The following is a 27148-nucleotide window of genomic DNA, read 5'->3' on the forward strand; positions in this document are numbered from 1 at the left end:
TGCCTAAGTTAGTTATATCATTTAAAAACGTCATATCAGTTAATTAGAAATTTAAGTTGTATTTTAAATATCAGTATTTAAATTTTTGAATGTTTATTTTAAATGTTTGACGAAGGTTTTATTATATAAGACACTTTTTAATCGAAAATCACAGTTACGAATTTTTATGCCTTCGTTATGCATGCTTTACACACTTTCTCCTTGAATGCTATCGTTATCAATAATTTGACCGAACATCTTCTTATATCGGCCTTAAAGTGTATCACACAAAATTAGCTTGGAGAAGCATTCATTATAATTTATTACTTTGAAAGGTGAAAACAAAAGAAATTTTCATGGTGAAGCTTTGTCAAGTTTGAATGTCTATAATTAATGTCCTAAAAGTTTCCAATCAATTACATAGAATACTGAAATATAACCCGAATCACTAATATTTATGCAGATAGAATTGCCGAAATCAAGATTTCAAGATTTACACAATGTAGTGTCAAAATTGTAAAGTCTTCTCTAAATGTAATATATTTATGCTGTATATTGAACTGAATGATAAAGACTAATGTTAGCATTCTCGAGGAAAACGTGTTTACTAGTATTTGATTTTTCAAGCTTACAAAGCACTATATGATTGTGTTTTCTAGGGGGAAAATTATCAATTTTAAATTAACATCGTTTAATTGACATTATTTAATACCATTAGAATTTTGGTATGCTTATTTCTGTATGTTATATTTGGGTTACCAGACTCGCGGACCCGAGTGTGCCTGATAGGTTTTTTTTATAAGAATGCAATATCCGAATTTTGCCTTTATTTGCCAAGAACTTTTATTATGTTATTCTAAAGGAATATCTTCTTTTTTGAAGTCAATACGCCAGTTATTTGACTTGGATGCAAACACCATGAGTCGTCGTCCCTTGATTATATCAGCACGAGTATCACCGTTTGAAGTTGATGCTACTTCTCGATACGATGTTGCTTCTTTGAGTCAGTAAGTAGTATTTACTTAATTCACATACAGATATTGAGGTATACCGACGTCCAAATACAATATCACGTGCATCGGAAACATATACATTTACATACGTCATCCGTTAAATGACCCAGAAAGAAAATGGAAAGTGTCAAAACCATGACAATGTCAAATCCTGTAGTAACATTTTGAAACTATGGAAAACCATTTGATTTATATTCTAAACAATTCTCCAGAATTTAGACGATACGTACTGTTTAAACCATGCATGTTTTTTCTTTAAAATACAAAAATGCAATGTATTGATTCACCTGAAGTAATTCTTACAAATTCCAAAGTTTAAAGTTATCATTGTCGGTTTGTAAACATTAAATTTAGAATTTCTGTCTGTAATCTTCATTCAAAACTTTTTAACAAAATAGTAGAAAAACAAACTCACCATAGACACAAGAATTAAAACTGCGTACCCCAGACGCGCGTTTCGTCTACAAAAGACTTCTCAGTGACGCTTGAATCAAAAATGTTAAATGACCAATTAAAGTACGAACGTTTAGCTTTCTCACTGTCAGTTTAAACTTCTCTGATGATTTTGTTATAGTGTTTGTTTTCTCGCGGACTGTGCATTTTCCCATTGACTCAATGTGGCGTCTTGTAGTTTTTCTAATGTAAATATACTTGACCATTGACAATTTGAGTTAAGAGTTCAGCTACCGATAGTAGAGTGTCAGACGAACGAATTCTGTATCAGCAGAATCAATACATTGAAAAAGCATTCACTTGTCTTATTTTGGGCAACTTTTGACTTTATGACGTGAGGGTTTGTCTATAACATCTTGTGAAAGAATTTAGTGCTTTAATACTTCAAATTTTATTGAACGTTCATTTAATGCTTTATGTGCTTCAAGTAATTGAGTTTAAAAGATGAACGAGCGAGTACTTATTAAAGGTTAATTTAGCTTCGTCACTTGTTGATGTCTGAGTTGAATTTATTCACAACTTGGCTATACTCGATGTTTTTTTGAGCTTGACACATGGTTAAGACACTATACTATCGGTGAAGGTTGCGTGTTGAGCTTTAATATTTTATAGATTGGATCGCTGTCTCATTGATATATAACCCTTATCTCCCTTTACTCATACCTATGAAAATAAGAAGATGCGGTATGATTGCCAATGAGACAACTGTCCACAAGAGACCAAATGACACAGAAATTAACAACTATAGGTCACCGTACGGCCTTCAACAATGAGCAAAGCCCATACCGCATAGTCAGATATAAAAGGCCCCGAAATGACACAAGTAAATGCCGGTTACATATAGATAAATAATTTGATCGTTTAGTTTAATTCAACTCAAGATAAAGACCCGTGAATGATGCATATTGTATCTTCATACCAGCATAGAGTACCTAGTGAGCGATCAAAGCTCCGCCATTTTTTGTACAAGGATTCGAAATTTAAGACATTCAAGTCTCTTTCTGTAGTATATGTCACATGTTTACACATCTATAATATCATTTTCAGATATCTGAACTTTGTCAATCTTGCTTCATTCAACTTTAACAGAGATTACAAATATAATATTGTTCATGGAAGTGCTCTCGATGCTGATAAATCGAATTCGTTCACAAATAATCTGAATGTGGTATGTTTTAATCTAAATAGTCGTACGCTGTTTTTGTCATGGAATAGTATGGCCGTATAACTTAATTTCTTTTTATGTTTCATGTTATGTAAAACAAGTTTGATTTTATCCATATTGTACGATCCTTTCCGAATAAAACAACTATTTCACAACTAGAAGCGTTAACTAATGAACATTATAAAAATCTAGTCTCCATTTAACGTATACCAAACCTCATTTACATCTTTGTAACAGAATAGAATAATGTTCAGTAAAATAAGCATTAATAGTGTGAGTATATTTTTACCCCAGAGTTTCCAAATAATGCCACATTGTTCATAAATTTGATTTGATTTTTTGGCAGAAAACATCCATAAACGTGTGGCTTAAAGCTGGTTTACCTAGAAACAAACTGGTAGTTGGAATACCTGCTTATGGTAATACATACGAAGCTTTACCGGGAGCACACATGATAGGAGCTACTGCATTTGGACTGGGAAAGGAGGGGCAATGGAGCCGTCAGGAAGGAAAACTGGCCTATTATGAAGTAATTATCAGTCACTTGAACTTGTTTACAAGAGATTCTCTTTATGTTTAGCTTTAATGTAAGATACAACCTTAAACTACTGCAAAGAGGATTTCGAAAACTTTTGCATTGTAGAATTGATAACTTGCCGTTAGTTTATAACATACAAATTTGTGATAATTTCTCTACTTTCCCGGTACTTAAAGTACACAATCACATACACTATCACGCACGTAGAGTGTGGTATTCCACATCATAAAAATCATTGTAATAAAAATCATCATTATTATTATCCTACACATTACTTGTCATTTCAGATTATATCATACTGCTTACTAAAGATATTTTTTTTTCTTAGGTTTGCAAGAATATTGGTAGCTACTGGACTCGAGTTATGGACACCACACAAGGCGTACCCCATGCATATTATTCTAATCAGTGGGTTGGATATGATGATATGAGCAGCGTACAACGAAAGGTAGGATCTGTGCAACTGTACGTTTTCCCCTTTGAAATTCTGTAAATAACTTTCTTCCCAAAAAAGTCTTCTTTTCAAATTGCTGTATATCATATTTGTTTTTCGTTCATTGTTTTGTACACAAATCAGGCCGTTGGTTTTCTCGTTTGAATGTTTTACATTTGTCATTTCGGGGCTTTTTATAGCAGACAATGCGGTATGGGCTTTGCTCATTGTTGAAGGTCGAGAGTTGTTAACTTCTATGTCATTCGCACTAGTCTCTGGTGGAGAGTTGTCTCATTGGCAATCATACCATATCTTCTTATTTTAATTGTATGTATGTCAAAGTAACCTAGTAACTGAAGACTAAATATTTAATATTAAACTGTCTTTATTAAGGTAACATTATAACATAGAGTATTATGAAATGATACCGTATTTTTACATCCAGCGCTTAGATGAATACTGCTGTATTTATCAGGACTGACAATAGCTACTATTGCCTTTTATTTAATGAGTCGTAAAATCACAAGATTACAAGTAGCGTCATTAACATTTCAATAAAAATTTAAGCCCTGAAAACAACAATAATGCAAAAAGTTCAAAAACCTCCAAATATGACATAAATGAATATTCAATTGTGTTCTAATGAATAACATGTCCATATTTTAAGCCAGTATAATTATGTTTCTAGCAATAAACAATTGCTTTATTTGGCGTCTTCCTTCCTTCGATTCTGAGTATCGGTTGTTTTTAAAACAGACCGGAATTTCCTTTTCCAAATTTCGGTTAAGCGATTTTTCCGGGTTTTCCAATCAGATCATGTGCCAGTTTCATTCCACATACACTTTTAATGAGAGTAGTGACCAGTTCCCCAAAAAAATTTTATTCATCTACTACCTTTAATCATTACCAATTTATATTTTTTTAGAAAGGTAATACATTATGTGTTTGTTTTCAGCCTTGAAAGTGGTGCATACTTCTTTAATTAATCAAAATTGTTAGTAGTACTGCTCATAAAAAACTTTTTAAAATGAAATAATGATTAATAATTTAAAAAGAAAAACTGATTAAGAATTTTTCGTTTGTTAACACTAAGCAAGGTTACACTGTTTTTCAAACGGTATCATATATCATCATTAAGAAAATCACAACACCGTTCAAAGTTTTCAATCTTATGTCGTATTGCGTAATGTTTTTAAGAGTTTTTGGCGAATTCAAGTTCACAGAGAATAAGTAATTACAAAGGAAAAGAACGGATAACCTTTTCCTGTTTCAAAAGTAATTGAGGTTTTAAAAGATTTTAGAAACATCACAAGTCCCTGAATAAAAGGAAAATAGTTGCCTTCATGTATTATGAATTTGATGTATCTGAAGTATGAGATGAACTAAACTGTGATAAATTTTTCTTTGAAATTTTGATTTAATCTCTTCAATAAATCAATATTTTTAAATTTAGATATTTTTTTTCAGACATGAATAACTTGCAATTAAGCAGTCAGTATTTCGTATAGCTGTCAGATATGATATCTTTTTAAACAATTAATGTGAGTAAAATGAGAAGAGGGGTGTTTCGAACAATAACCTCCCCCTTAAAAAAATCAACAAAAACAAACAGTGATGATTTTGTCCGTCTCTGAAACTATTTTATTAATTTATTTTGAAACGTCAATGTTGATTCCTGTTTTTAATATGACATATGTGATTACACTTTTCTCCAGATTGTAACAATGTATATTTGAAAATGAAAAGATAGCAAATAAGAAAAATCATTTCGTATAAGCACGGAACTTTCAATAAAGGCATGTAATTTCTGTCTTACAAAGAGCTTTAAAATGAAAAAAGTCAAACCCAAGAACATACATATTCATGAACAAAAATCAATTTTAAAGTAAAGTACAACCAAAACAACAATGATCAAGTACCAATACATATACAACAAAGACTACCACAGACTTGATGGTACCAATACAAAGAGAACATGTTGTATTATATATATTTGCGTTTCCTCTATATTTTATGATATCAGCATATTAGGTATTAAAAGGGAGGCAACAGATACCAGAAGGATATCTTTATCCAAACATTTGAATCTTGCTTTAATCAGCTGAGATCTAGATACAGAGCCTAACTGTTCTGTTGTAAGGTCAAGGTAGAAAATAGTTAATGTCAATAGTAAAGATTTTATTTGTAATTTTTCGTAAGGGTAAAATGTCAAATATACTTGTACATCATTTGTTTCTGCGGCTGTCATTTTTTTTTTAGCTGATTCTTTTTTTAATCTTTGATTCATTTAGTTTTACGTATCTTCTTATGTATTCATATACCACGTGGGAACTGGGAATCAAATGATATTAAATCGTTTTCTAATCAAGGAATAGTGGATTAATTTTGAAAATGACAAATATGCAAGTCTACTTTTTCTGCATGTATAATGCTTGAAAATTCTGTGGGATTAAGAAGTAAAATCCAAAAAAATAAACAGTTGAATATATGATAGATAAATACGGCTTAGTATGAAATCATAAATTTTCAAATGAATTTATTAAAATCGCCAAAAGTTCATGAAATTAAAACTTATTATAAATTATGATTTCATTCCAGATTGAGTACATTTTGCAAGAAAACTTGCTTGGAGTAATGATTGATGATTTAGGAATGGACGACTTTGCTGATAATTGTGGTGATGGCAGATTTCCATTGTTGTCAAAAATTAACGACGTTGTGTCAAAGACGACAACCCTAACACCAATAAGACCAACTTTTGGTCCTTTTACAGCCCGCCCTACAACTACCAAAACAACTACAACAACTACCAGGACGACCACAACACCAAAATCAACAACAACAACACCCAGAAAAACAACGACTCAACAATCTGTTAAATGTGGCATAAATGGTGAGCATAAATGTTAGATATGGTCTTTTCAGGAGCCTTTAAAACTTTCCATACTTTATTGACCGTTATTTGTTGTTAGAATGTAGATGAAAGCCTTCTTCCAAACAGTGTTTTATAAATTATAGCAGTGTGACTACATATTCACAATTCTCCACTAATACTAGTGATACATATACCAGTAGATACATGGATGTAGTGTTTACCGTCCATCTGTACCTTTCTGCAACAACTCGTAAAATACAACTGAATACATTGTAGTCAAACTTATAGCTCTACCTAATTTGAACGTGCATTTGTGCATTCTCAATCAAGTGTACATTCTATGGATTTTATATTTAAGTTGGACTTTGGAAGCATTGACACATTTCGTCTTTCAAACAACTAGTGCCAACAAAAAATAAATCGCCTCATCTTTGTTTTGCCAAATGCCAGTTAATGTTATATATATGTAAATAAGACATGAACACAACATTACAGAGGTCAACATATCACAGTCTCCAGCAATAGACGATTTCATAAAAGCTTTAAACCGTCCGAATTATGAAAAGTATGAATAAATTTAAAAGAGACAATCTAAGATCTGCCATTAAATTCAAAATTAAGTATTAAAACTTTTAGCGCTTTTTATGAACTCTTTTACTGAAGGTTTATTGATTAATTGGAGACATGACTACACAATTATAATAGAAAAAAGTATGCATTACACAGGAAACCACTGACTGACAAGTCCATTGTGTTAAAAACCATTTGTAACTCATACCATTAATAAGGCATCCTTACATAGCGGAGCGGTAATGTCAATTGTCTGACCAAAACATTCGATCCGCTCTCGATTGAACTTATATTTGAAAAGAAAACCAAACGGTTATAGACTTGTGCATGCTTACTTAATTTGTTAGCACTTATCATTGAATTATCATTTATTGTTCTCCTGACAGCGTTCAGCTGCGGCAGCACATAGGGGTCACCTATTGTCTTTGTCTCCTCCGTCGTCATTGTCAAACTTTGTTTAACGCAGATCCTTTAAACCATCTTGACATTGGACAGAATCTGCTTCAGGATATTAAACGGTGTACTTGTAATTCAAACTTCTGATGAAAATGGTTTTTGAAGTTTCACATACCAAAACATGGACGAAGCCAAATTTTACCTTTATCAATCTGTTAAATTGCATTTCCTCTTTGAACTTCTCAGGCATTTCTAATTTTATTATGGCTTCTCTTATGAATACGGACTGCGTCAGACAAACCATGGAATGCATTTCAAAAGATTTCTTTTAAAGGTAGTTTTGCTTACTTCTTTTTGAATCTGGATTTAGCATTCTGTGGATGAGATTCATATAGGAGTAAAATAGAAATTCGATATAGGAAAAGCCATTATTACATGAGTGTTTGTGGTGGTTATTTCATGATTTCGCCGAGAAACATCGATTTAGATTTGTTATTTTTATAAAAGTAAGAAGATTTACATTTAGTCATTTCTTCTTTAAACAAAGATTTTGCGGAATTTGTAAAAGACATATCCTGCCTTTATCGCACCTGTCATTGATGGATATAAACATATATGACTGCTGCACACACGTTGTCTTCTTCATATTAAACCTTTTAATGATAAATGGAATGTGAACACATAGGAAACCTCAATATAGAACAATTTGCTTCAAGTAGTTTTAAATAGATCATTCTTTAAAGTATTATCACGTTAACCTCAGTGCAATATACGTTATATATATTTCCAAATGATGCAACGTTTCATATTTGGTATAAGTTATTACTATCTGTACCTCAGTTCTTATATAGTTGACATGCCAATTTTAAAAAATTAACATAATATTCAAATTTATGCCGGTAGATGTATTCTAGTAATGATTGAAGTTGCAAAATGTTGTAAAACTATATTTTATGTTTAGGTCCAACGCTATGTAAACATGGAGCATTCTATGCAGATACATGTGACAAGAATGTCTACTATCAATGTTTATGGGGTAGACCTGTGAAAAAACGCTGCAATTGGAGTCTTGTATGGAATCAAGCAGGATTACGTTGTGACTATGCATAAAAGTTATTCAAGAATTTGACTTTGAAATATTGGATTGTCAACATTTGATTTTGTAGAAGTTGTAACCAAAACATGAGTAGAGTATCTTTTGTATATACTAATATATCATTTAAACATAATTTTAACATTTGTCTCTTTTCTATAGTTTGCTCTATAATTCAAGATTTATTCAATTTATTTTTTTTTTCATCAAAGAGAAAGTCAAATTGAATTTCATTTTTAGTGCATTCTGGACCTCTCTTCTCATAAAAATAACCAAAGCAACACGGTCACAAATTTTTTCCTGATAAGAACGAAATAAGAAAATCTAGGTTTTGTAGGGAAAAAATAAGATGTAATTGAAAAAAATAAGTCAAGTATAGAGACAACACCCGAGCCAAAAGGAGGAACACTAACAAATAATCAATATTTTACATAGAAAAACTAAAGATGGACGGACAAAAATAGAAATCATTAATGAAATTAGGCACCCGGAAGCGTAGCATCATCTTCGTCACCTGTGCGCTGAAGTTCATCTTGCACCCTATAATAGCGGATTGGTAAATAAACTCATCATAGATACCAGGATTGAAATAAATGTAACTCGTCTTACTAAAAAAACATTATTTCTATTAAAAATCGGTACGTACAAATAAATTAATTAATTTTATGACCGAATGTATAAGATTGAAAGGATAACAGTTACATATAGAAACAGCCAAGACATGAAATAAAAACATCACAAATGGTCAACACAGAAAACTAATGCAAAATCCACACGAACCCCTTTTATCACCTATCGCACTGATCGTATTGCTCATGCAAATTAAAATCCGAGGACAAATGTTAATACTTGTTTTCAGACATTCTGAATTTCGGCCAACGGAACGTCAAATATAGGAAGTGAATAGATTTGTTGTACCTATTGTTAAATATTTTTCATGACTGATCGAGTTTCATTTCAAAGTGTAATCAACTAGCAATTCATTTATGTTGGGGCGAGGTATCATTTTTGGAGCTTTGCTGACAGGATTTCTAGTTTGTACGTTTTTTTGCCATGGTTTAGTGTTCAGTACCTATCCTGTACTTGCATGTACTTATTTTAAGTCCGCTGATTGAAGTTTAAATGAGGAGTTGCGACACAAATGTCACCGCAGCTGCCTTATTGCTAGATATGCATTTCTTTAAATTCGAATGAGGTTGGGGTGTTTCAGAAACATGCACTGACAACACTGTGTTCATGAGTTTATAGTGTGTCTAATATCATATTGCGTAACTAAAATTCATTATGCATTTTTGAAAAGGAAAAGTTGTTCAACCGAAATTTTAATAAGTCTTAGTATGTACTGAGTTCCAAAAAATCAGATTCAGATCAGCAGGCGTTACAAAAAATGTTGATAAGTATAATTATCATGAAATTTTCAACGTCAATGAGCATTAACTCTGCCAAAAATTAATCATCTGGACCCTGCCACAAACTCGATCTGTAGTCATCACCATTATGCATTTTATGGCGTTACATAAAACAAATTGTTCCCGCTGCATGTTCATATGCCTGTTTGGGAGTCTCGTTAGTGGATTTCTTGTGTCGTAATTAAAACGTTGTTGCTCTCTGTAGAGTTTGGTGATGATGTCATACCTTCCTAGTTTCTGTTAAGATAAGTCTCAACTTAGTTAGATTCGGGACGTTTTGAGCTTGGCATGTTGTATAGATACATCTTTTGTGTTGAAGATTTTAATCGTTGCTGTTTCATCCCCGACATCTCATATATTCGTAGTTCAGAAATCAAGCGATTTTTTATTATTATAATAACATTTCTTTTTATCCTTCATTTAAAAAATAAAATTGCCTATATTAAAGTGTAAGTTGAACTCTATTTAACTCAATTACATGTGAACAAATTAAGATGTTAATTTAACTGATTTCCATTCTATAAGATATAAGATTAGGATAATGTCAACAAAGTTCTTATAGCCAAATGGCATAATATACTTTTTTAAATATTGAATACCATGACGTGGTGGGTAAAAAAATGTCTATTTATTTGCCTTGTAATCACCTGACGGATAATAAGGACAACAACAAATATCATTTAAAAAACTTTATGAACTATCAATTTGTCTTTGTGGTTGTTAAATATAACTTGAAAAATGAAAACATCCTAAATACAAAATTATGATATGTACAGTAAATTGTTTTCATCAATATCCGGAATAGTAGGTTGTCATATGAATTATCATTAAGTTTGATTATAAAACCCTTGTGAACATCATCATAAACATCATTGTAACTTCCAGCCCAAGGTCGTGTTGGAGCATCACTTGCATCAATGTAAGTATCGCGGAGTCCTACTTTATTGGATGGTAGTGCAGCGCGCGGAAACCCATCTTTCATTTCATTCGAAAAAATTAATAAAGGATGTCTTCTCTTTTTCCTAATATAAAAAATAACACGTAAGAAAAAAAATCCTGAAGTTAACAGTGAAGAACACTATATCCATATATTGTCTACACTTAAATCAGTCTTTACTTGTGCAGTGTCTTTGCTTAGTACTGCATGAATATAAAGATCACATGTTGATTATTATTATAATCAAATATTCATTACCACGTCTTTAATGGATTCAATGTTTAAATATATGTTGAAGAGTTTATGTTGTGTTATTGGTTTTGGTAGGCGGCTTACTTATGTAGTAATTGCGCCTTAAATTCACATAACATAAATATTATGTATATACGCTCATTCTTTAATTTATTTTTAGTATTACATTTTGGCGAGTAATCATATGAAACTGTGACGAACAGGGTTTGACTGTGTAACAATAAAGTATGTATATGGAAGAAAAAAAGGTAAAAGGAAAATGAAAAAAAACCAAAAAAAAAAAAAAAAATGATAATTCCTAATGAAATGTAAATTATTAACTGATAGGTATCATAAAATTGGTTAGAAATTTCATCTGCTTGTTCACCTTTGTGTCGTCTATGATATACTTATAAAAATAAAGTATAGTAAGGTAAATAGAACAAGACATGTGCTAGTTAAATGCTACCAATGTAAGGACGTCTCCCACGATTGATGTAGCAGATAAAGAATCCTTTAGTAAGGATTGATATTTTGTAGTTGTTACTTTTCCATAACGGTCGCGTATATTGTTCCAAATAAATTTCCAAAGACATACTGGTATTTAGTGATTCCTCCTTCCCTGACGAGAAAAAAAAACCACTTCTGTCATTGAATGAGAAATCACCGCTACCTACACCATTAGTCGCCTTTTTAGATATATATACATGTTATATATATAAGAAGTAAAAATAGAAAAATATGAAAAAAATTTAATACCAGTATATTATAAAAACAATGCAATTGTTTGAATTTGTTTTAAGTACAGAGATTGTCAGCGAAACAATAGTGCAGGGATGTGCATATATATACAATATTCTGTGTGTGTTTGTCTAACTGACATCCTCTAATACAAATTTTAGTTTTTATCGATTTATTGTCATAGAAAAGGATTTAGTACATGTTTCTATTCTGATATATATGAGCTTATTGTGTTTGTTTGTTTTCCTTATTTTCTAATAATATGACTGTTATTGTCAGTTTGTAGAAATCTGAAAGTGATATTGTATTTTCTTGTGTTCTTATTTTTCCTTTAGCTTTCATATTTTCTAATAATATGTTTGTAATTGTTAGTTTGTGAAAATTTGAAAGTGATATTGTACTTTCTTTTGTTCTTACTCTTCCTTTAGCTTTTAACATATACTGTTAAATTATTAAGACAAATTTTAGTGACACTTTCATAGAAAAGGCTGTAGCAAATGGTTCTATTCTTAAATATATTAGCTTAGTGTGTTGTTTTTGCTTGCTCGTTTTTCTTAATTTCTAAATATATGACTGTATTTGTCCGTTTGTGAGAATCTTAAAGTAATATTGTATTTTCCCCCTAGCCTATACTGTTAACTTATCTAGTGTCGGAGTAACTACTAATCTTCAATAGATCAGAGTGTTTTACTTGAATTTTTGAGACTTTTTAAAATTTATTGTGTGCATTGCGTGGTCAGTTACGTACTGGTTACGTACTGGCGTTTGAAAGATGATTGATCTACTGATGTACAACACAGGTAGAAAAAGTCTATTTAATCAAGCTCAATGGACTGACACAAAGGTGAAGTGTACATTGCACTTGTGACTTGCTTATCATTATTCTATGGATATTAAAAAAGAAAAAGATTTCAGATTCGGTTGAGTTTTATCTTTAATCGTGCTTGTTGTGTAACTTGGTGAAATAATTGAACTTGAGAGACCATCTGAGAAATATGTCATATAGACAGGTTACAAAAATATATTTTATAATATCTAAAGACTAAATGACACTTATTTGAGAATCTTCATTATTTACTAATAAGTATATTAGTTTCCCGTAAATAGTTATATACGGGACTAAAAGTATGTGTGTATCCGTATAGAAGGTGTTTCAATGAGAGGTCTATGGCTCCATGATTTTTTAGCGTCTCAAACATCTGTTTTCTTTGCGCATCATTTTTTGAGCAGACTAATAGAAAGTGTACAACATCGTCTGTGACTTTGCAGTTTTCACAAATTTCACGCGGACTTTTCCCTGTTTTGTAAAGATATTTATTGACATTAATAGAGCCAGATCTTAATCTGAATATGATTCGTTCATTTTCTCTATTCATTTGTGGAATAGTAATCTTAAAAGATACATTATTTTGGATGGAGTGTAGTAATCTTTCCTTTGGGTTGTCTGACCACTGTTTTTGCCATATTTGTTTTAAAATGGTTTTTGTTGAACATTTGATGTCTTCCTTACATAGGGGAATATGACAATCTATTGTACCTTTATTAAGAGCAACTCTGGCTGTCTGGTCTGCAATTTCATTTCCGAAAATTCCGACGTGGCTTGGGATCCACTCAAATATTATTTTACTACCTAGTTTGACAAACTGGTTGTATAAAAATATAATATCGTACAATAAATAATGTTTGACCTTAAATAAATTACTCTTTAAGGCATGGAGAGCTGATAAAGAGTCGACACACACAATCACATTATTTGGTTTAAAGTCTTCTACCCATATAAGAGACAGAAATATTGCCATAAGATCACAAGTGAAAATTTACATATTCTTATGCAGTTTGAAACCATTTTTTATTTCCCATTTCGGGTAGCCTATAGCAAACGCACATGAGGTATTATTAGAATTTGGATCTTTAGATCCGTCCGTATATATTTTTTTAAAAAACTGGCGATATTGCGTATCAATCATGAAGTTACTTTCACTTCGAATTAATTGTGGATTGTCCTTTTTCGAGATGAGCATTGAGAGTTGTGAACATACACGTGGTTTAAACAAATTCCAAGGGGGGGGGGGAGGGCGGGGGGGGGGGGGGGTGGAAATTGTTGGTTTTTATATATTTGGTTAATATCTATATCATTTTGATTAATCATATCTTTTGAAACAATAAAATACGGTTTTCTAGTCTGTTTAATTTTCCTGGAGTAGCATAGAAATGTTGCTTTTTTGCTAAGCTTTCCTTAGTTTGATTATCTTCATGACTAGACATATTCAAGAAAGATTTAGTAATTAGGCACTTCCTACGTTCTTCGTAGGGTGGGTCACCCATTTCTACTTGCAGTCCACTAGTGGCTACATTTTTATATGCAACTGTACAAAATCGAATTGCTTGACTTTGCACCCGGTCCAAAAGGAGTATGGCCACGAAGTGCTAATATTGGCCCTGTGAGGTGACAAAAAATAAAAGAGAAATAAGGTGGATCCTTTATATCTAAAACATATCTACGTATATCGTTATTTGTTATTATAGTATAAAATCATATTTTTGTGACGTCATTAATGTGACGTAATACCCGGAATCAAACCGGAACGCTCAATATGTTCAAATTCTTAAAGAATTTCACACTTCCTGATTAAATTTCGCATTGGAAACAGGCCTCGACCAATGTAATGTTACTCTTATTTTGATTGTTTGACACTTTGACTCAGTTTGCAACAATATTTAGCGTGGTCGAGGCCTGTGTCCACATCGAAAATTTAACTTTTGCTAACTAGCGTATCCTGAATTAACGCCGCCATTTCCGAGGAACGATAGATTCTTTGACGTAATAATTGTACCAAGGACTTGTACAACTGCTATAAAATGGAAATAAATTCTATAATTAATTATTTTTTTTATTGATAACAAACAAAAAAGAAGAAAATGGAATAACAAGTCTTTGTTTTTAGCGAAGCTTCGTTAACCGCCGACCCGGCGAGGTTTTTAAACACGAATAAATACGTCCTCCAACTTCCGAAGCAAGGTTGTCGGCTCTCCGGACTTTCCCGAAGTCCTGCGTTTAACACCCTTGCCATCAACTTCCAAGCAAGGACCGAAGCTCATAAACTCGGCAATCAATCCTTGCCGTCACCGGTTTTATGTATTTTCTGCGTCACTAATCGTTTATGCGGACTTGCTATTTTGTACTGTGACGTCACGATATGGAAACTGTCAGTTTCTATTGTAATCGACAAGCTTTCAAAGGGACACTACTCTTTGTGGTCGGAACTACTTTTTGGGGTTTACACCAAATACTCCAAAAAGGAAAAAGAATGAATTGACACTGAAAATACACGATTCGATTTATTCAAATTTTAATTACCTTTTTTACTTTTCAATATGTATTTTCTTCAAGTTTGCATTTTATTAAATGTAGAGTTAAATGTATTATTAAAATGAAAAAAAAAAACATTTTCTTGATGTCAAAAGCCGAACCTGCAAGTGGAAACGAAATGACCTGAAAAAATTCTACTATTAGACTTTTCCAAACTTCAATTTCTTTTTTTTAAATGGATTTCCCCCAAGTTAAGATTTAGGAAAATGAACATTATAATTTGCCAGAAAAAAATAAAACTTGTTTACAGATATGCAATTCATAGAACTGCCTATTATTTCAAACAAATTCAATTTTAACATATTTTTTTTATTTTAAAGCTATGTGATTGAGTTTGTTAGACTGTATAATTTTTTAAAAATTAATATGCAATGAGATTTGTAACAGATTTTTTTCATTACACAAATCTGAGATTTTACTCTTATGCATACATCATACGGTAGCATTAAACTTTGATTGATTTTTGAAGTAGTTTGAACTACATGTTTTGATATAATTTCTTGCTAGAATTGGATGCTCACTTTGACTGAAATTTTTTTTTAACGATTATATGTGTCTCAAATATTGTTACTGTTATCTCATTCGACTATATATATATATGTGTAATAATTTAATTCTTTTATGTTGACAATGCACATTTTCGTAATACTTAATACAAAATTATATAATAAAGTTCATTCAAAGAACCGGCAAATAATAAATTCGCTATATTGTCGGCGCCGGCAAAAAAGCTATTCCTAGAGAAATATGTTCTTTTGGCGGCTTTAATTAAGATATTTTAATCAGAGCCGGCAAAAAAGCCACTGTCTCAATTAAATTTAAGAAACAATTTGAAATCGATTGCCCTTTAATGGGTTTTATATATATATATTTTGTTGCCTCGATGCAGGTGAATATTGGGACGTGTGGAAGTTTTTTTAAACAGTGCTCAAAATTGTTGCTGTTTATTCTGAACTTATCATACCGAATTTGAGAAAACTTTTCCTACGATTAGATGTCAACACACCGTCAACATCTTTCAAGAGCATACAGTGTTTCTGTAAAACTCACCGTATAGATAATACATATGCAGGCTAAAAAAGTTAGTAGATTTACTTATTTACTAACTAACCACTGCTAAAATACCAGTGGCGGATCCAGAGGGGGGAGTTCCGGGGGTTGGAACCCCCCCTTTTTTTTTGGACCATCAATGCATTTGAATGGGGACATATAGTTGGAACCCCCTTTTTAAAATGGCTGGATCCGCCCCTGAATACCCGAACTTGGGATGTGATTTGCCGTATGAGGGAAGCGTCAGTACTGTCTAAATATACTGTCCTGTGTACAGTTAACTGTTTGACAATATCTCAGCAGTCTTACTATTTATGATTTAGAAATAAAGAATGGGTTCGTTAGTCCAAAAAGTTTACTGTATTTAGACAGTGCTGTTTTTCATATATTCATCTTATGAGTCAAGTACAATAGCCGGATATTTTCATATGGAATTAACATGTGATCTTCCTTAATATAAAAATCAAAAGATGTGGTATGATTGCCATTGAGACAACTATCTTCCGGAGACCAAATGATACAGAAGTGAACAACTATATGTAATATTCATCGCTGGACGTTAAACACTAATTATCAATCAATCAAAACTAGTTCAACCAAAAAATCTTTAAGCATTTGTTTCAAATGACAGATCTTGTCCCCTTTGTTTTGTTAATTATCAAGATGATGATGATGGATGGCTGCTGAATGTCCATCGCAAATAATGTGCTTAGTTATTCAAGACGAGAACATAATAATATGATATGAATATTTACCTTGCTTTGTACTAGACCGACACACTGAGCCGGATTTTTAACGTGCTAGTACACAAAACAATAGTCATTAGTAAGACAATGTCACCTTACCCGAACACATTATTCTGACTCCGAGCAGACCAGTCTTTGCTCTTACCCCTTAATGCCGCGTGCTTAGCGAAGAAGCAGCAAATACCAATGTTTTTTAAGTCTTTGGTTTGAACCAGACGGGATTTGAACACACGACCCCGAGGTGGACACGCTACCAAGAGACCACCGATGCGGTTTTCCATTATCATGAAATTAGTGTCTTCATATGGTGAATGTATAGACAATCTGCATGCATGCATTACTCAATATTTATAAGGGGAAATTTATAGTTTGAAGTGATACATGTATATATGGCAAAGATGCTTGTCCATATATATCTAACGGCACTATTGCTTATGGAGATGTGATATGATTGCCAATTAGACAACTCTCCATAAGAGACCAAATGACACAGAAATTAACAACTATTAGTCACCGTACGGCCTTCAAAAATGAGCAAAACCCATACCGCATAATCAGCTTTTAAAGGCCCCAAAATGACAATTGTAAAACTCTTCAAACCAGTCGAAAACGGCCTGATTTATGTACAAAATAATGAACGAAAAACAAATATAAAAATACAGCAACAAACGACAACCTCTGAATTACAGGCTCCTGACTCGGGACAGACACATACATAATGTGGCGGGGTTAAACATGTTAGCCGGCAATATGACCACTGGATGCGTAATTAAATTACACACATATTCATTTTAATGTAGGTTGGGGTTTATCTTGTAATTATATATGAAAAGGTATCATTTTCCGATGTGCATATTTTACTTGTTTTTACTGTAAATGGAGGTGAATCAATTTATGAATCTGGTATAATCAAAATTTCATACAGTTACCATCATACACTATGTAACGACCTTACATGCAGTTGGAGGGGCGGATTTAAAACGGACCGGGGTGCCCGCCCTTTATGGAACTTTATTTATGTTAATCCAGACTTTATACTGGTTCAACTACACATTTTGTCTAGTTTGGGTCCTGTGGGCCTACCATTTATCAAAATTCTGGATCCGCACCTGAGTTGCTCACATCCCAGAGGAGGGGCGACAGCCTTAGGTGCTGTGTGCGAAACTTTTTAGGTCACGGGGTACGATTTTAGCGTCCCTCGGCAATTTTGAATCTGGTAAAAGATCGAGTTGTTCATGTTTTAATATCAAATATACTCTCTTACACTCGCAGAAAATATAGAAAGTTTTGAAATAAAAAGATTAATCAATGATAGAAGATCACGTTATATGAAATATTTTTATTATTTTTTTTACCTTTTAAAGTAAATTTTATCAATAAAGAAATGCACTGTAATGGCGGGACTACATATGTTATTTTAGGCATATAAATTCATATGTATTTTAATTATTTTGAAAACAAAATGAAAATTTTGTCTTATGAATAGCCATGATGAAAAAATATAGTTTTTTTCATTATTCAATTGTGCATTATTTGTGTATTGTCTTCTCTCTAGTGTTATCTCTGTTTTGTTAACTGACAAATGACGAAATAATGCAGTATTTAAAATTTAGTATTTTACAAAACATTGTCCCGATTAAAAACTTAAAACCGACTGAATAAATTAAAATACGAGAATTCATTGATTATCGATGTCGAAATTAGCCCTTGGTAATAAACAGTCATTTTGGGTATAAATATGTTTATTCCCAAGAAATAACTAACAAATTTGTTTATTATGTATGTACAAAGTATATGTATATTGTATAATCAGCCCTTCTGTATATTTCTTGTTTTTTTAATTGATTCAACAATTTTCGCTTGTCCAGGTGTCAATAATGGTGATGTTCACACCACGAGATGTTTGATATACCGACATCTACACCATATAATTATGTTCTCAATTACAATGAACAGACCTTTCTAGAGCACCATAGGTGTTTGTCCATCCTCTATATTGTAAATCGTTAATAAATATACTGGAAACTGTTCATATCCCAACCATTCTAATATCCTATGACAAGGCCTTTACAGTATACACACCATGTGTTTTTTTATTTTGAGTGATGCCCAACCATCATATCATTAAATGTTAAATATAAAAAACAAGTAAATGCTGAAATTTTTGTCTGCTTTACTTATCATGATTGGACTTTTATTAGTCTGTAAAATGAAGATTGTACTACAAGTATCGATTCACATAAACCTAACAATATCAAATATACATATACATAAAGTCAAGGTCTGATGAACCCTGCCAGACAGACATGTACACTTAACAATCATACCATACAATACTCCAAATATAGTTAGCCAGTTGCTTATAGCATCTGACAAACTGATATAAAAAAGAAGATGTGGTATGATTGCCAATGAGACAACTCTCCAAAAGAGACCAAATGACACAGAAATTAACAACTATAGGTCACCGTACGGCCTTCAACAATGAGCAAAGCCCATACCGCACAGTCAGCTATAAAAGGCCCCGAAATGACAATCTAAAACAATTCAAACGAGAAAACTAACGGCCTTATTTATATACAAAAAATGAACAAAAAACAAATATGTAACACATAAACAAACGACAACCACTGAATTACAGGCTCCTGACTTGGGACAGGCACATACATACAGAATGTGGCGGGGTTAAACATGTTAGCGGGATCCCAACCCTCCCCCTAACCTGGGACAGTGGTGTAACAGTACAACATAAGAACGAACTATAAAAATCAGTTAAAAGAGGCTTAACTCATCAGATGGATAAAAATACAAATACTACAAGTCTGAGTCTACTCTTTATTAGCGTAATAATAAATTAATGGCACATTATTAAAAGAAGATTGTCAATACCATTTCACGTTGTTTACGTTTGACATAAACACCTAAAACTCAGTAGAGATTTCCATGTATTTTTAAAATGTATTCTGGTTCAATAACATATGCTAGACTTTGAACTGAACTCCCAATTGCATTGTTTCATATTTTTTATTTTAGGCTTTTATAGCAGTCTATATGGTGTGGGATTATTTCTCATTGTTGAAGGCCACACAGTTGTCTTTAATTACTTACATCCACTTCATTTGAATTTTGGTAGATAGTTGGCTCATTGGCAATCATACCCCATCTCCTTATTTTCATATTTTTTAATCAGGCTGACCATGACCAGATGCGGATCCAGGAATATGAAAAATGGGGGATAGCGGGTCCCAAAATAAGACAAAATTTGGAGTGGAACAGGTGAAAAGTCTGAATTAACTATAAATGTAGCTCTGTAAAAGGGACCAAGCCCCCTGTCCCCCCCACCCCCATAATTTGCCTCTTTTGACTGCAGTACTTGATATTCATGAATGATGATAATATCAATATGGCTTGTATAACATGTAAATAATCTGCCTATTAAGTGTATACTTCTGAAATTTACTAGATTTTGACTAAGACCTTTGTCCATAGATTGACTTTTAAGATTGACTTAAAAAAAAACAATAAAAGATATGTATTTTTATTTCCTGTGTCTATGATGATTGTTTGAATTACAACATGTATAATGGTCCTTCACTCTGGCAGTCTCTATCAGTACACAACATACAAAGTATATTTCTTTTAAGTCAGCTTCTCTGTGTTACAGTTCCATATAATATGTCCATTCTAGAAGAAAAAAATAATTAATAAATTTATTATACTGCATGACTTTATGAATGATAATAGTTCATCCAAAAATAAGAAAACAACACTTATGATACATGAACAATTAAATAAAAATACCCTATGATCAAATTAAAAAAATATTAGGAAATCATGTACAACAATCTAGTAAAATATAACATATATTTTTGCATATCTTTGAAGCTATTACATATTGATCTTATCTCCCTTTACAACTTCAAGAGAATATATTTTAGAAGCTTAAAGTATATTTCACAAAGTATTTTAGAGATTCATTCAAAGAAAATCAATTTGTAGCATGCATAGAAAAACACCATTCTAGAAGAAATAATTTAAAAACTTAAATTTGGACATTTTCTTAGCTCTTCAATCGATGATACCTATCAAGGCTATTACCTTTCACATGACAATTACAATATCGATACGCAGCTCGTGCCGTTTCCATCCAGTGCTGTCTCATAGCTGAAATTTCTTTCTTTCTTTTTATTTATGGCCTTTTGCTCTGCTTTTTATGCATTATTATATATATCTGCTATTATAATTAAATGCCAGTGCTTAATTTATTTATTTATTGATTTTATGCTTTTTAGTTTGTTAGTATTTTATGGTATACAAGTGAATTGCTGGTTCCCCCATTCAATGCACATAGAGGTGTTTGCCGCATGAGTATTGACTCTGGAGGCTCAGAAAACAAAATTAATATGCTTTCATTATATTTGCATGTTTTTTTATTTTTATTTATAAGTATTTGCATGAAGCTGCATGACTTTTTATTTTTTATTTATTAGTAATTGCATGAAGCTGCATGGTTTTTTAATTTGTATTTATTAGTATTTGCATGAAGCTGCATGAATTTTTTATTTTTATTTATCAGTATTTGCATGAAGCTGCATGATTATTTATTTTTTTATTTATTAGTATTTGCATGAAGCTGCATGATTTTTTATGTGATAGTGGGTTAAAGAGCTCACCAGAGCTCATGTTTTGTCTGTTATTTTGTATATATATGCCGACTTTAAATAAAATTTACTTACTTTCTTACTTACTATGCATACAAATTCAAAATACCATATATGAGATTTAATATATGTTCAATAAAATCAACCATGTGTCTGTCATGTCTGTCTAAGTCTTTGTTATGTGCATTTTATAGCCAGAAACAGGAGGCCACCAAAAAGAGCATATTTGCAGCAAATATTTAATTTTGAAAAAATGAAGTCTCAAAAAAAATTTTCTTCAACCAATTCAATTTTTCAGCTCTAAAATAACTTTTTGATAAAGGAAATTTTATATATATAAAAGCATTTTCTATGTATTATAGGCACCAAAAACTTCATTTTAGCTTCAGAGATATGCAGAGATATTTTTGATGTATGTTTACAGTGGCTCGAATCTCCATTTCCCTTGAACTTCAACTCAAGAAAAGGAAAATCACAAATAGATATGTGAAGAATACAAATGAACTAGTAAAATGCATACACATGATCAGTGACAGAATTCAATATTTACATGAAAACCTTATGGAACAGTATATTAGACTATTTTACAATATGATACAATTTTGGTGCGTTTATATAGAAACAATAAAATTTAATGTGCTATAGACTTTGCCAATTTTTGCCAAAATTGAATATATTATGAATGAAAGAGTCAGATCAGCAAGTCTTGCAAAAAAAAAGCTTATTTTCATATATAGAATATGGAACACACTCTCTAAATATTGACCATTTTGACAAAAAATATCAAAATTAGCTGATTTAATTCTCATTGACGGTCTCATATAAAATTGCACATTACAATCAAACTGACTTTCAAGTACAAAACTAGGACTGTTTGACCCTACCTATAAATCTAGCTTAGTACAGAAATAATCAGTTTTATTGATGACTATATTTCATGGTCCAAAATTGCATCATTTTGTTTGTTCGGTATCAAATTACGCACACTTTGTACAGTTAAAATGATAATAAATGAAGGTAAACTGTACTTTTAATGAAAAAAATGAAATAAGACTGCCAGTATATTGCTGTCTGACATATGAAACATCTTTGCAATCAATATTATCAAGTTTAAACTAAATATCTGCTCAAACTATTAAAGGAAAATCATCTATTTCTTAAATATAATTACATAATAGCCTGTAACATATGACCCCAATATGATAAATATAAAAAAATCTTTATAATTCTCCAATAGTTTGTCAATGTCTATCAATCAAACCACAATTTGAAGATTTTTGTTGCTCAATTTCTTCAGGTGTACATGTACCTTACCCTTGACAGGAATGTGGATCCAATTCTTTCCCTCATTACTTCAAGGCGATTTTATCATACCGGTAAATGAGACAGATTTTTTATTCCCTATATTAGACGTGAAAATTTCAATTACTTTCTCATTTATTTCTAATTACAAAAATTTAATTGCTTTTTTCATTCTAGTAGCCCCCTTTATGGTTTCTTGAAGAATTCTTGAATTTATATATATATATGGAAATATGAAAAATACAAATTTTAACATCCATCAAAATCTATTCTCTGTCCATGAATAAAGTTATTTATGGTACCGCAGCTAGAATAAAGTATGATACTTGTTTGAAATGCCCCTCCCCCTTTTTTAAATTTCTGGTACATTTTGCTATCAAGAAACGGGAATTTTGTATAATTGTCCACTGGCAATCAGACCTAACATCTATGCAATTGAATTCAGTCATATGCAATGATTTAAAACAGTTATTTCGTTTAAAATAAGTAATAATCATACCTGTATGGTTTGTACGCTGGCGGTCGTCAACTTGGAAAACGTAAACAAAGTAGTTCGCATGTACGCACTTTCAGCAGAATGGTCAAATGGCTACAAATTGTCGTTAGATTAAAATTGAATGGTTAAAGTTAATACAACAGCTCGTTTTAAACAGCGTTTTATGCAATTTATGAAAAAATGTATGCGTGCGCTGCGGATGACTACGTTCTGCAAGATCTTACATATGTAAGTACGGCTGATGGCAAGGGTGAGTTTCGAACAGCGGTATACTACTGTTGCCTATATTAAACGCAGGACTTCGGGAAAGTCCGGAGAGCCGACAACCTTGCTTCGGAGGTTGGAGGACGTATTTATTCGTGTTTAAAAACCCCGCCGGGTCGGCGGTTACCGAAGTTTTTGCTAAAAACAATTTCTTGTTATTCCATTTTCTTCTTTTTTGTTTGTTTTCAATAAAAAAAGTAATTAATTATAGAATTTATTTCCATTTTATAGCAGTTGTACTTACTTACCGCTTACCGCTGAATCTTCTTCCGTCCTTCAGGACAACCTCCATAGGAGTATCTGTTAAGTTTCCTTAATTTACCTCCACCATCAAGAATATATAAACATTTGTATGTAAAAATTATATACAGTTTCCTTTATGCACAGTGTACCATTTCACACGCGATTCGATGTTTATCTTTTAATCCAGACAGGTGTTTGGAATAAGCTTCTTTTCACCGTAGTTTTAGCTGACGGCGTTAAACATTTATCGTACAGTATAGTGTGGATTGACCCACGCTTACTGTACTTTCAGAATTCGTTCACATTCAGTTGTGATATCGCAGTATAGTGTGGTGAGACCCACGCTAACTACATGTCCTCATACTTTTTCGATGGATTATAACTGTTTCTTATTTCCAGGAATGAGTTTTTTTTTTTATATATTATGGATCTGGTCAAAGCTGCCAGGCGATTATCTTTTTAATTTAACTTTCTTTTTCTCTTTTTGTTGATTAAGCGTCCTAGCTCTGATAGGGCAAAACACAGTTTTCGAGATATAAGCTCACAATTCTGCTCTACTTTCTTATTTAAGATTATTCCTGGCCGACGCTGATTAATTTTCGTGCAGTCCAAAATTAATTGTAATCTGGTGTCTGTCGTCATGTTGTAAAACGATATTGTAGTTTCTCTTATCAAAAAGTCATCTAGTTGTTTTAGAAAAGGGTGACGTATATTTTCCCAGAATTTTACACTGAAGAAGGAGATGTTCTATATCTTCGTCGCCTTCATCACATAGTTTACATGTAGGTGATTCATACTTAGTGAAGCTTGCACGTTTATCTTGTGTCATGTATGTTCCAGTGACCAGTTTAAGTTTTACTCCTATTGATATGCCCCTTTTTATGGATTATTGTCATATTTCAGATCAATGATTGGATGGCAATTTCTTGGCAAAAATGCATCACAGTTAAGATGATTTAGTGAGGAGTAGAATCTACAATCATGAGTTATTCTTTGTATCCAGTACGAATCCATCTTTTCTTGTACTAATTTCTTCCATTCGTATTTTGGTAGGTTATCTAAAAATTGAAAGATGTCAATAAATCCATATTTGTAGAGAAGTTTTTTGGTAATAACATACCAACTGCTACTGTTGTCTAATTTAATATGCAGTTGTCTATATGCAAGTTGTTTCTCCACAGATTTGTTATCTTGTCTGCATATATTGTTGAACAGGGTTAGACATTTTGTGTCAATTGATGCTTCAATTGGAAGTATACCCGATATGATGTAAATGGCTGGATCTGGGGTGTTTGGAGGAAGCGATAGAACTTTCTTCAGCAGTGATTTTTGAAACTTTTCTAATTTTTGCATGTTTGATGGACCTGGTTGTAGTATTTCTAAACCATACGTGTGAACTGGTTGAATGTATGTTTTGTAGATGGATATTGATGTTACTGGGTCTAGCCCGTTAGTTCCATGAAAACCAACTGAAAGTAGACTATATGCAGTGCGTCGCGCTTTTGTTGTATTTTGCTCGACATGAAGTGTATCTGATTTTATTCTTGATGATGATCGAATTATACCTAAATAAAAGCAACAGTAGTATACCGCTGTTCGAAACTCATAAATCGATAGATATAAAAACAAATCCGGGTTACAAACTAAAACTGAGGGAAACGCATCAAATATAAGAGGAGAACAACGACACAACAAAAACACAACATTGAAATGTAACACACACAGAAACGAACTATAATATAACAATGGCCATTTTCCTGACTTGGTACAGGACATTTTAAGAAAAACATGGTGGGTTGAACCTGGTTTTGTAGCATGCCAAACCTCCCGCTTTTATGGCAACGTCAAACACAACACCAAAACGACAACATCACATGACGGACCACAATACAAATAAATGGTAGTACATATAGGACAAAGAAACACACGAATAATAGCTAACAAAAGGTACTAGGCTTAAAATTCAATACGCCAGATGTGCGTCTTGTCCACACAAAACCAACTAGTGACGCTCAGATGAAAAAAGTTTGAAAGTCAAAACAAGTCAAAACAAGTACAAAGCTGAAGAGCACCGAGGACCAAAACTTCCAAAAAATTGCGCCTAACACGGCCAGGGTTTTCTGCCTGGGACATGAACATCCTTATTATTTAGAATAATTTATAATTTTGCAAACAGTAAATTTTATAAAATGACTATATAATAGATATACATGATAAAATCGAAGTGGGGACTAACTACAGAATAAAAACGGATACATTACATAAAACAACTTAATCCAACACATAAAAATACACAGCCGAGTTAGCCAAAGCCTCAACGCACAAAGTGACGTCACATTTGAAATTCTAAAAAAACACACATAGTGACGTCACATTTGAATTTGTAAAAATATTTCCCAAAAATAAGATAGGATTAGGATTGATTCAAGATTAGATTAGATTTGTAATAATGACATTACATTTATTAATAACAATGAAAATTACAATACTTATTAATATCAAATTGTGGTAGTAATTAGATAATTAATTGTATTATCTAGCTATGTCGGTGTTTCTTCTGAATCAAACTGTAAACCAAATATATCGTATAAATTTCGTTGAACCAAATTAAAATCTAATAAATGAAGGGGGTGATTAATTATCTTTACCGTAACACACGAATATAACAGAAAAGACATTAAGACCTTTGACAAAATCCGACGAGAATAACAAATATAACATCAAAATTAAATACATGAATTTGGGATAGAAAAGTACCGTGACACGTCTTATAGCAATGCGGTTTCACACTCAGCAAAACAGTCACAATCGGGAATGTGTTGAGCTTGCTACATTTGGCATTTCTTGGTTGTTCAAGTTAAAAACACAGTTATGATTAGTAACTTTTCTAGTTTTGTTATCCACCTCTATGGTCACACTTTTTTTGTGGTTGTAGCGTATAGTGATGTAATTGGCTATATTGCAGAGCATGATTAATTAAAATTTGTAAGTCATATGGGTTGTCACTCAAAACCACAATATCATCTGCACATGTTACAGCGTTAATGTTAATGTGACCAATCTTACATCCTTGATTTGATCTTTCATATAGAATTTATAAGTCTTCAATATATAATTTATATAAGTCAGCACTCAATAATCCCCCTTGTTTGACTCCTTGGTGTACTTTAAATTCTTTTGACA

At 32.2% G+C, this 27148-nt stretch overlaps 2 protein-coding genes across 6 annotated transcripts in view; one reads left to right on the forward strand and one right to left on the reverse strand.

Moving 5' to 3' along the window:
* Positions 1–27148, forward strand: part of LOC127709317 (acidic mammalian chitinase-like) — a 109544-nt gene that overhangs the window by 23781 nt on the left and 58615 nt on the right. The window contains exons 12-17 of one of the 4 annotated variants that reach the window (XM_052214777.1): positions 862–986; positions 2493–2613; positions 2957–3139; positions 3477–3596; positions 6180–6474; positions 8384–8651. In XM_052214777.1, the coding sequence (XP_052070737.1) occupies positions 862–986; positions 2493–2613; positions 2957–3139; positions 3477–3596; positions 6180–6474; positions 8384–8532 (993 nt within the window). In that variant the 3' untranslated portion in view covers positions 8533–8651. Of the gene's footprint in view, positions 1–861; positions 987–2492; positions 2614–2956; positions 3140–3476; positions 3597–6179; positions 6475–8383; positions 8652–27148 lie in introns of those variants that run through there. The other 3 variants (XM_052214779.1, XM_052214778.1, XM_052214780.1) reach the window with 3 other exon arrangements.
* Positions 8799–27148, reverse strand: part of LOC127709319 (uncharacterized) — a 143684-nt gene continuing 125334 nt past the window's right edge. For both annotated transcript variants that reach the window (XM_052214786.1, XM_052214787.1), the window contains exon 10: positions 8799–10946. In XM_052214786.1, coding sequence (XP_052070746.1) covers positions 10625–10946 — 322 coding nt within the window. In that variant the 3' untranslated portion in view covers positions 8799–10624. The remainder of the gene's footprint in view (positions 10947–27148) is intronic.

This window comes from Mytilus californianus, unplaced genomic scaffold (assembly GCF_021869535.1).
Source record: "Mytilus californianus isolate M0D057914Y unplaced genomic scaffold, xbMytCali1.0.p SCAF_7, whole genome shotgun sequence".
Classification (NCBI taxonomy): domain Eukaryota; kingdom Metazoa; phylum Mollusca; class Bivalvia; order Mytilida; family Mytilidae; genus Mytilus; species Mytilus californianus.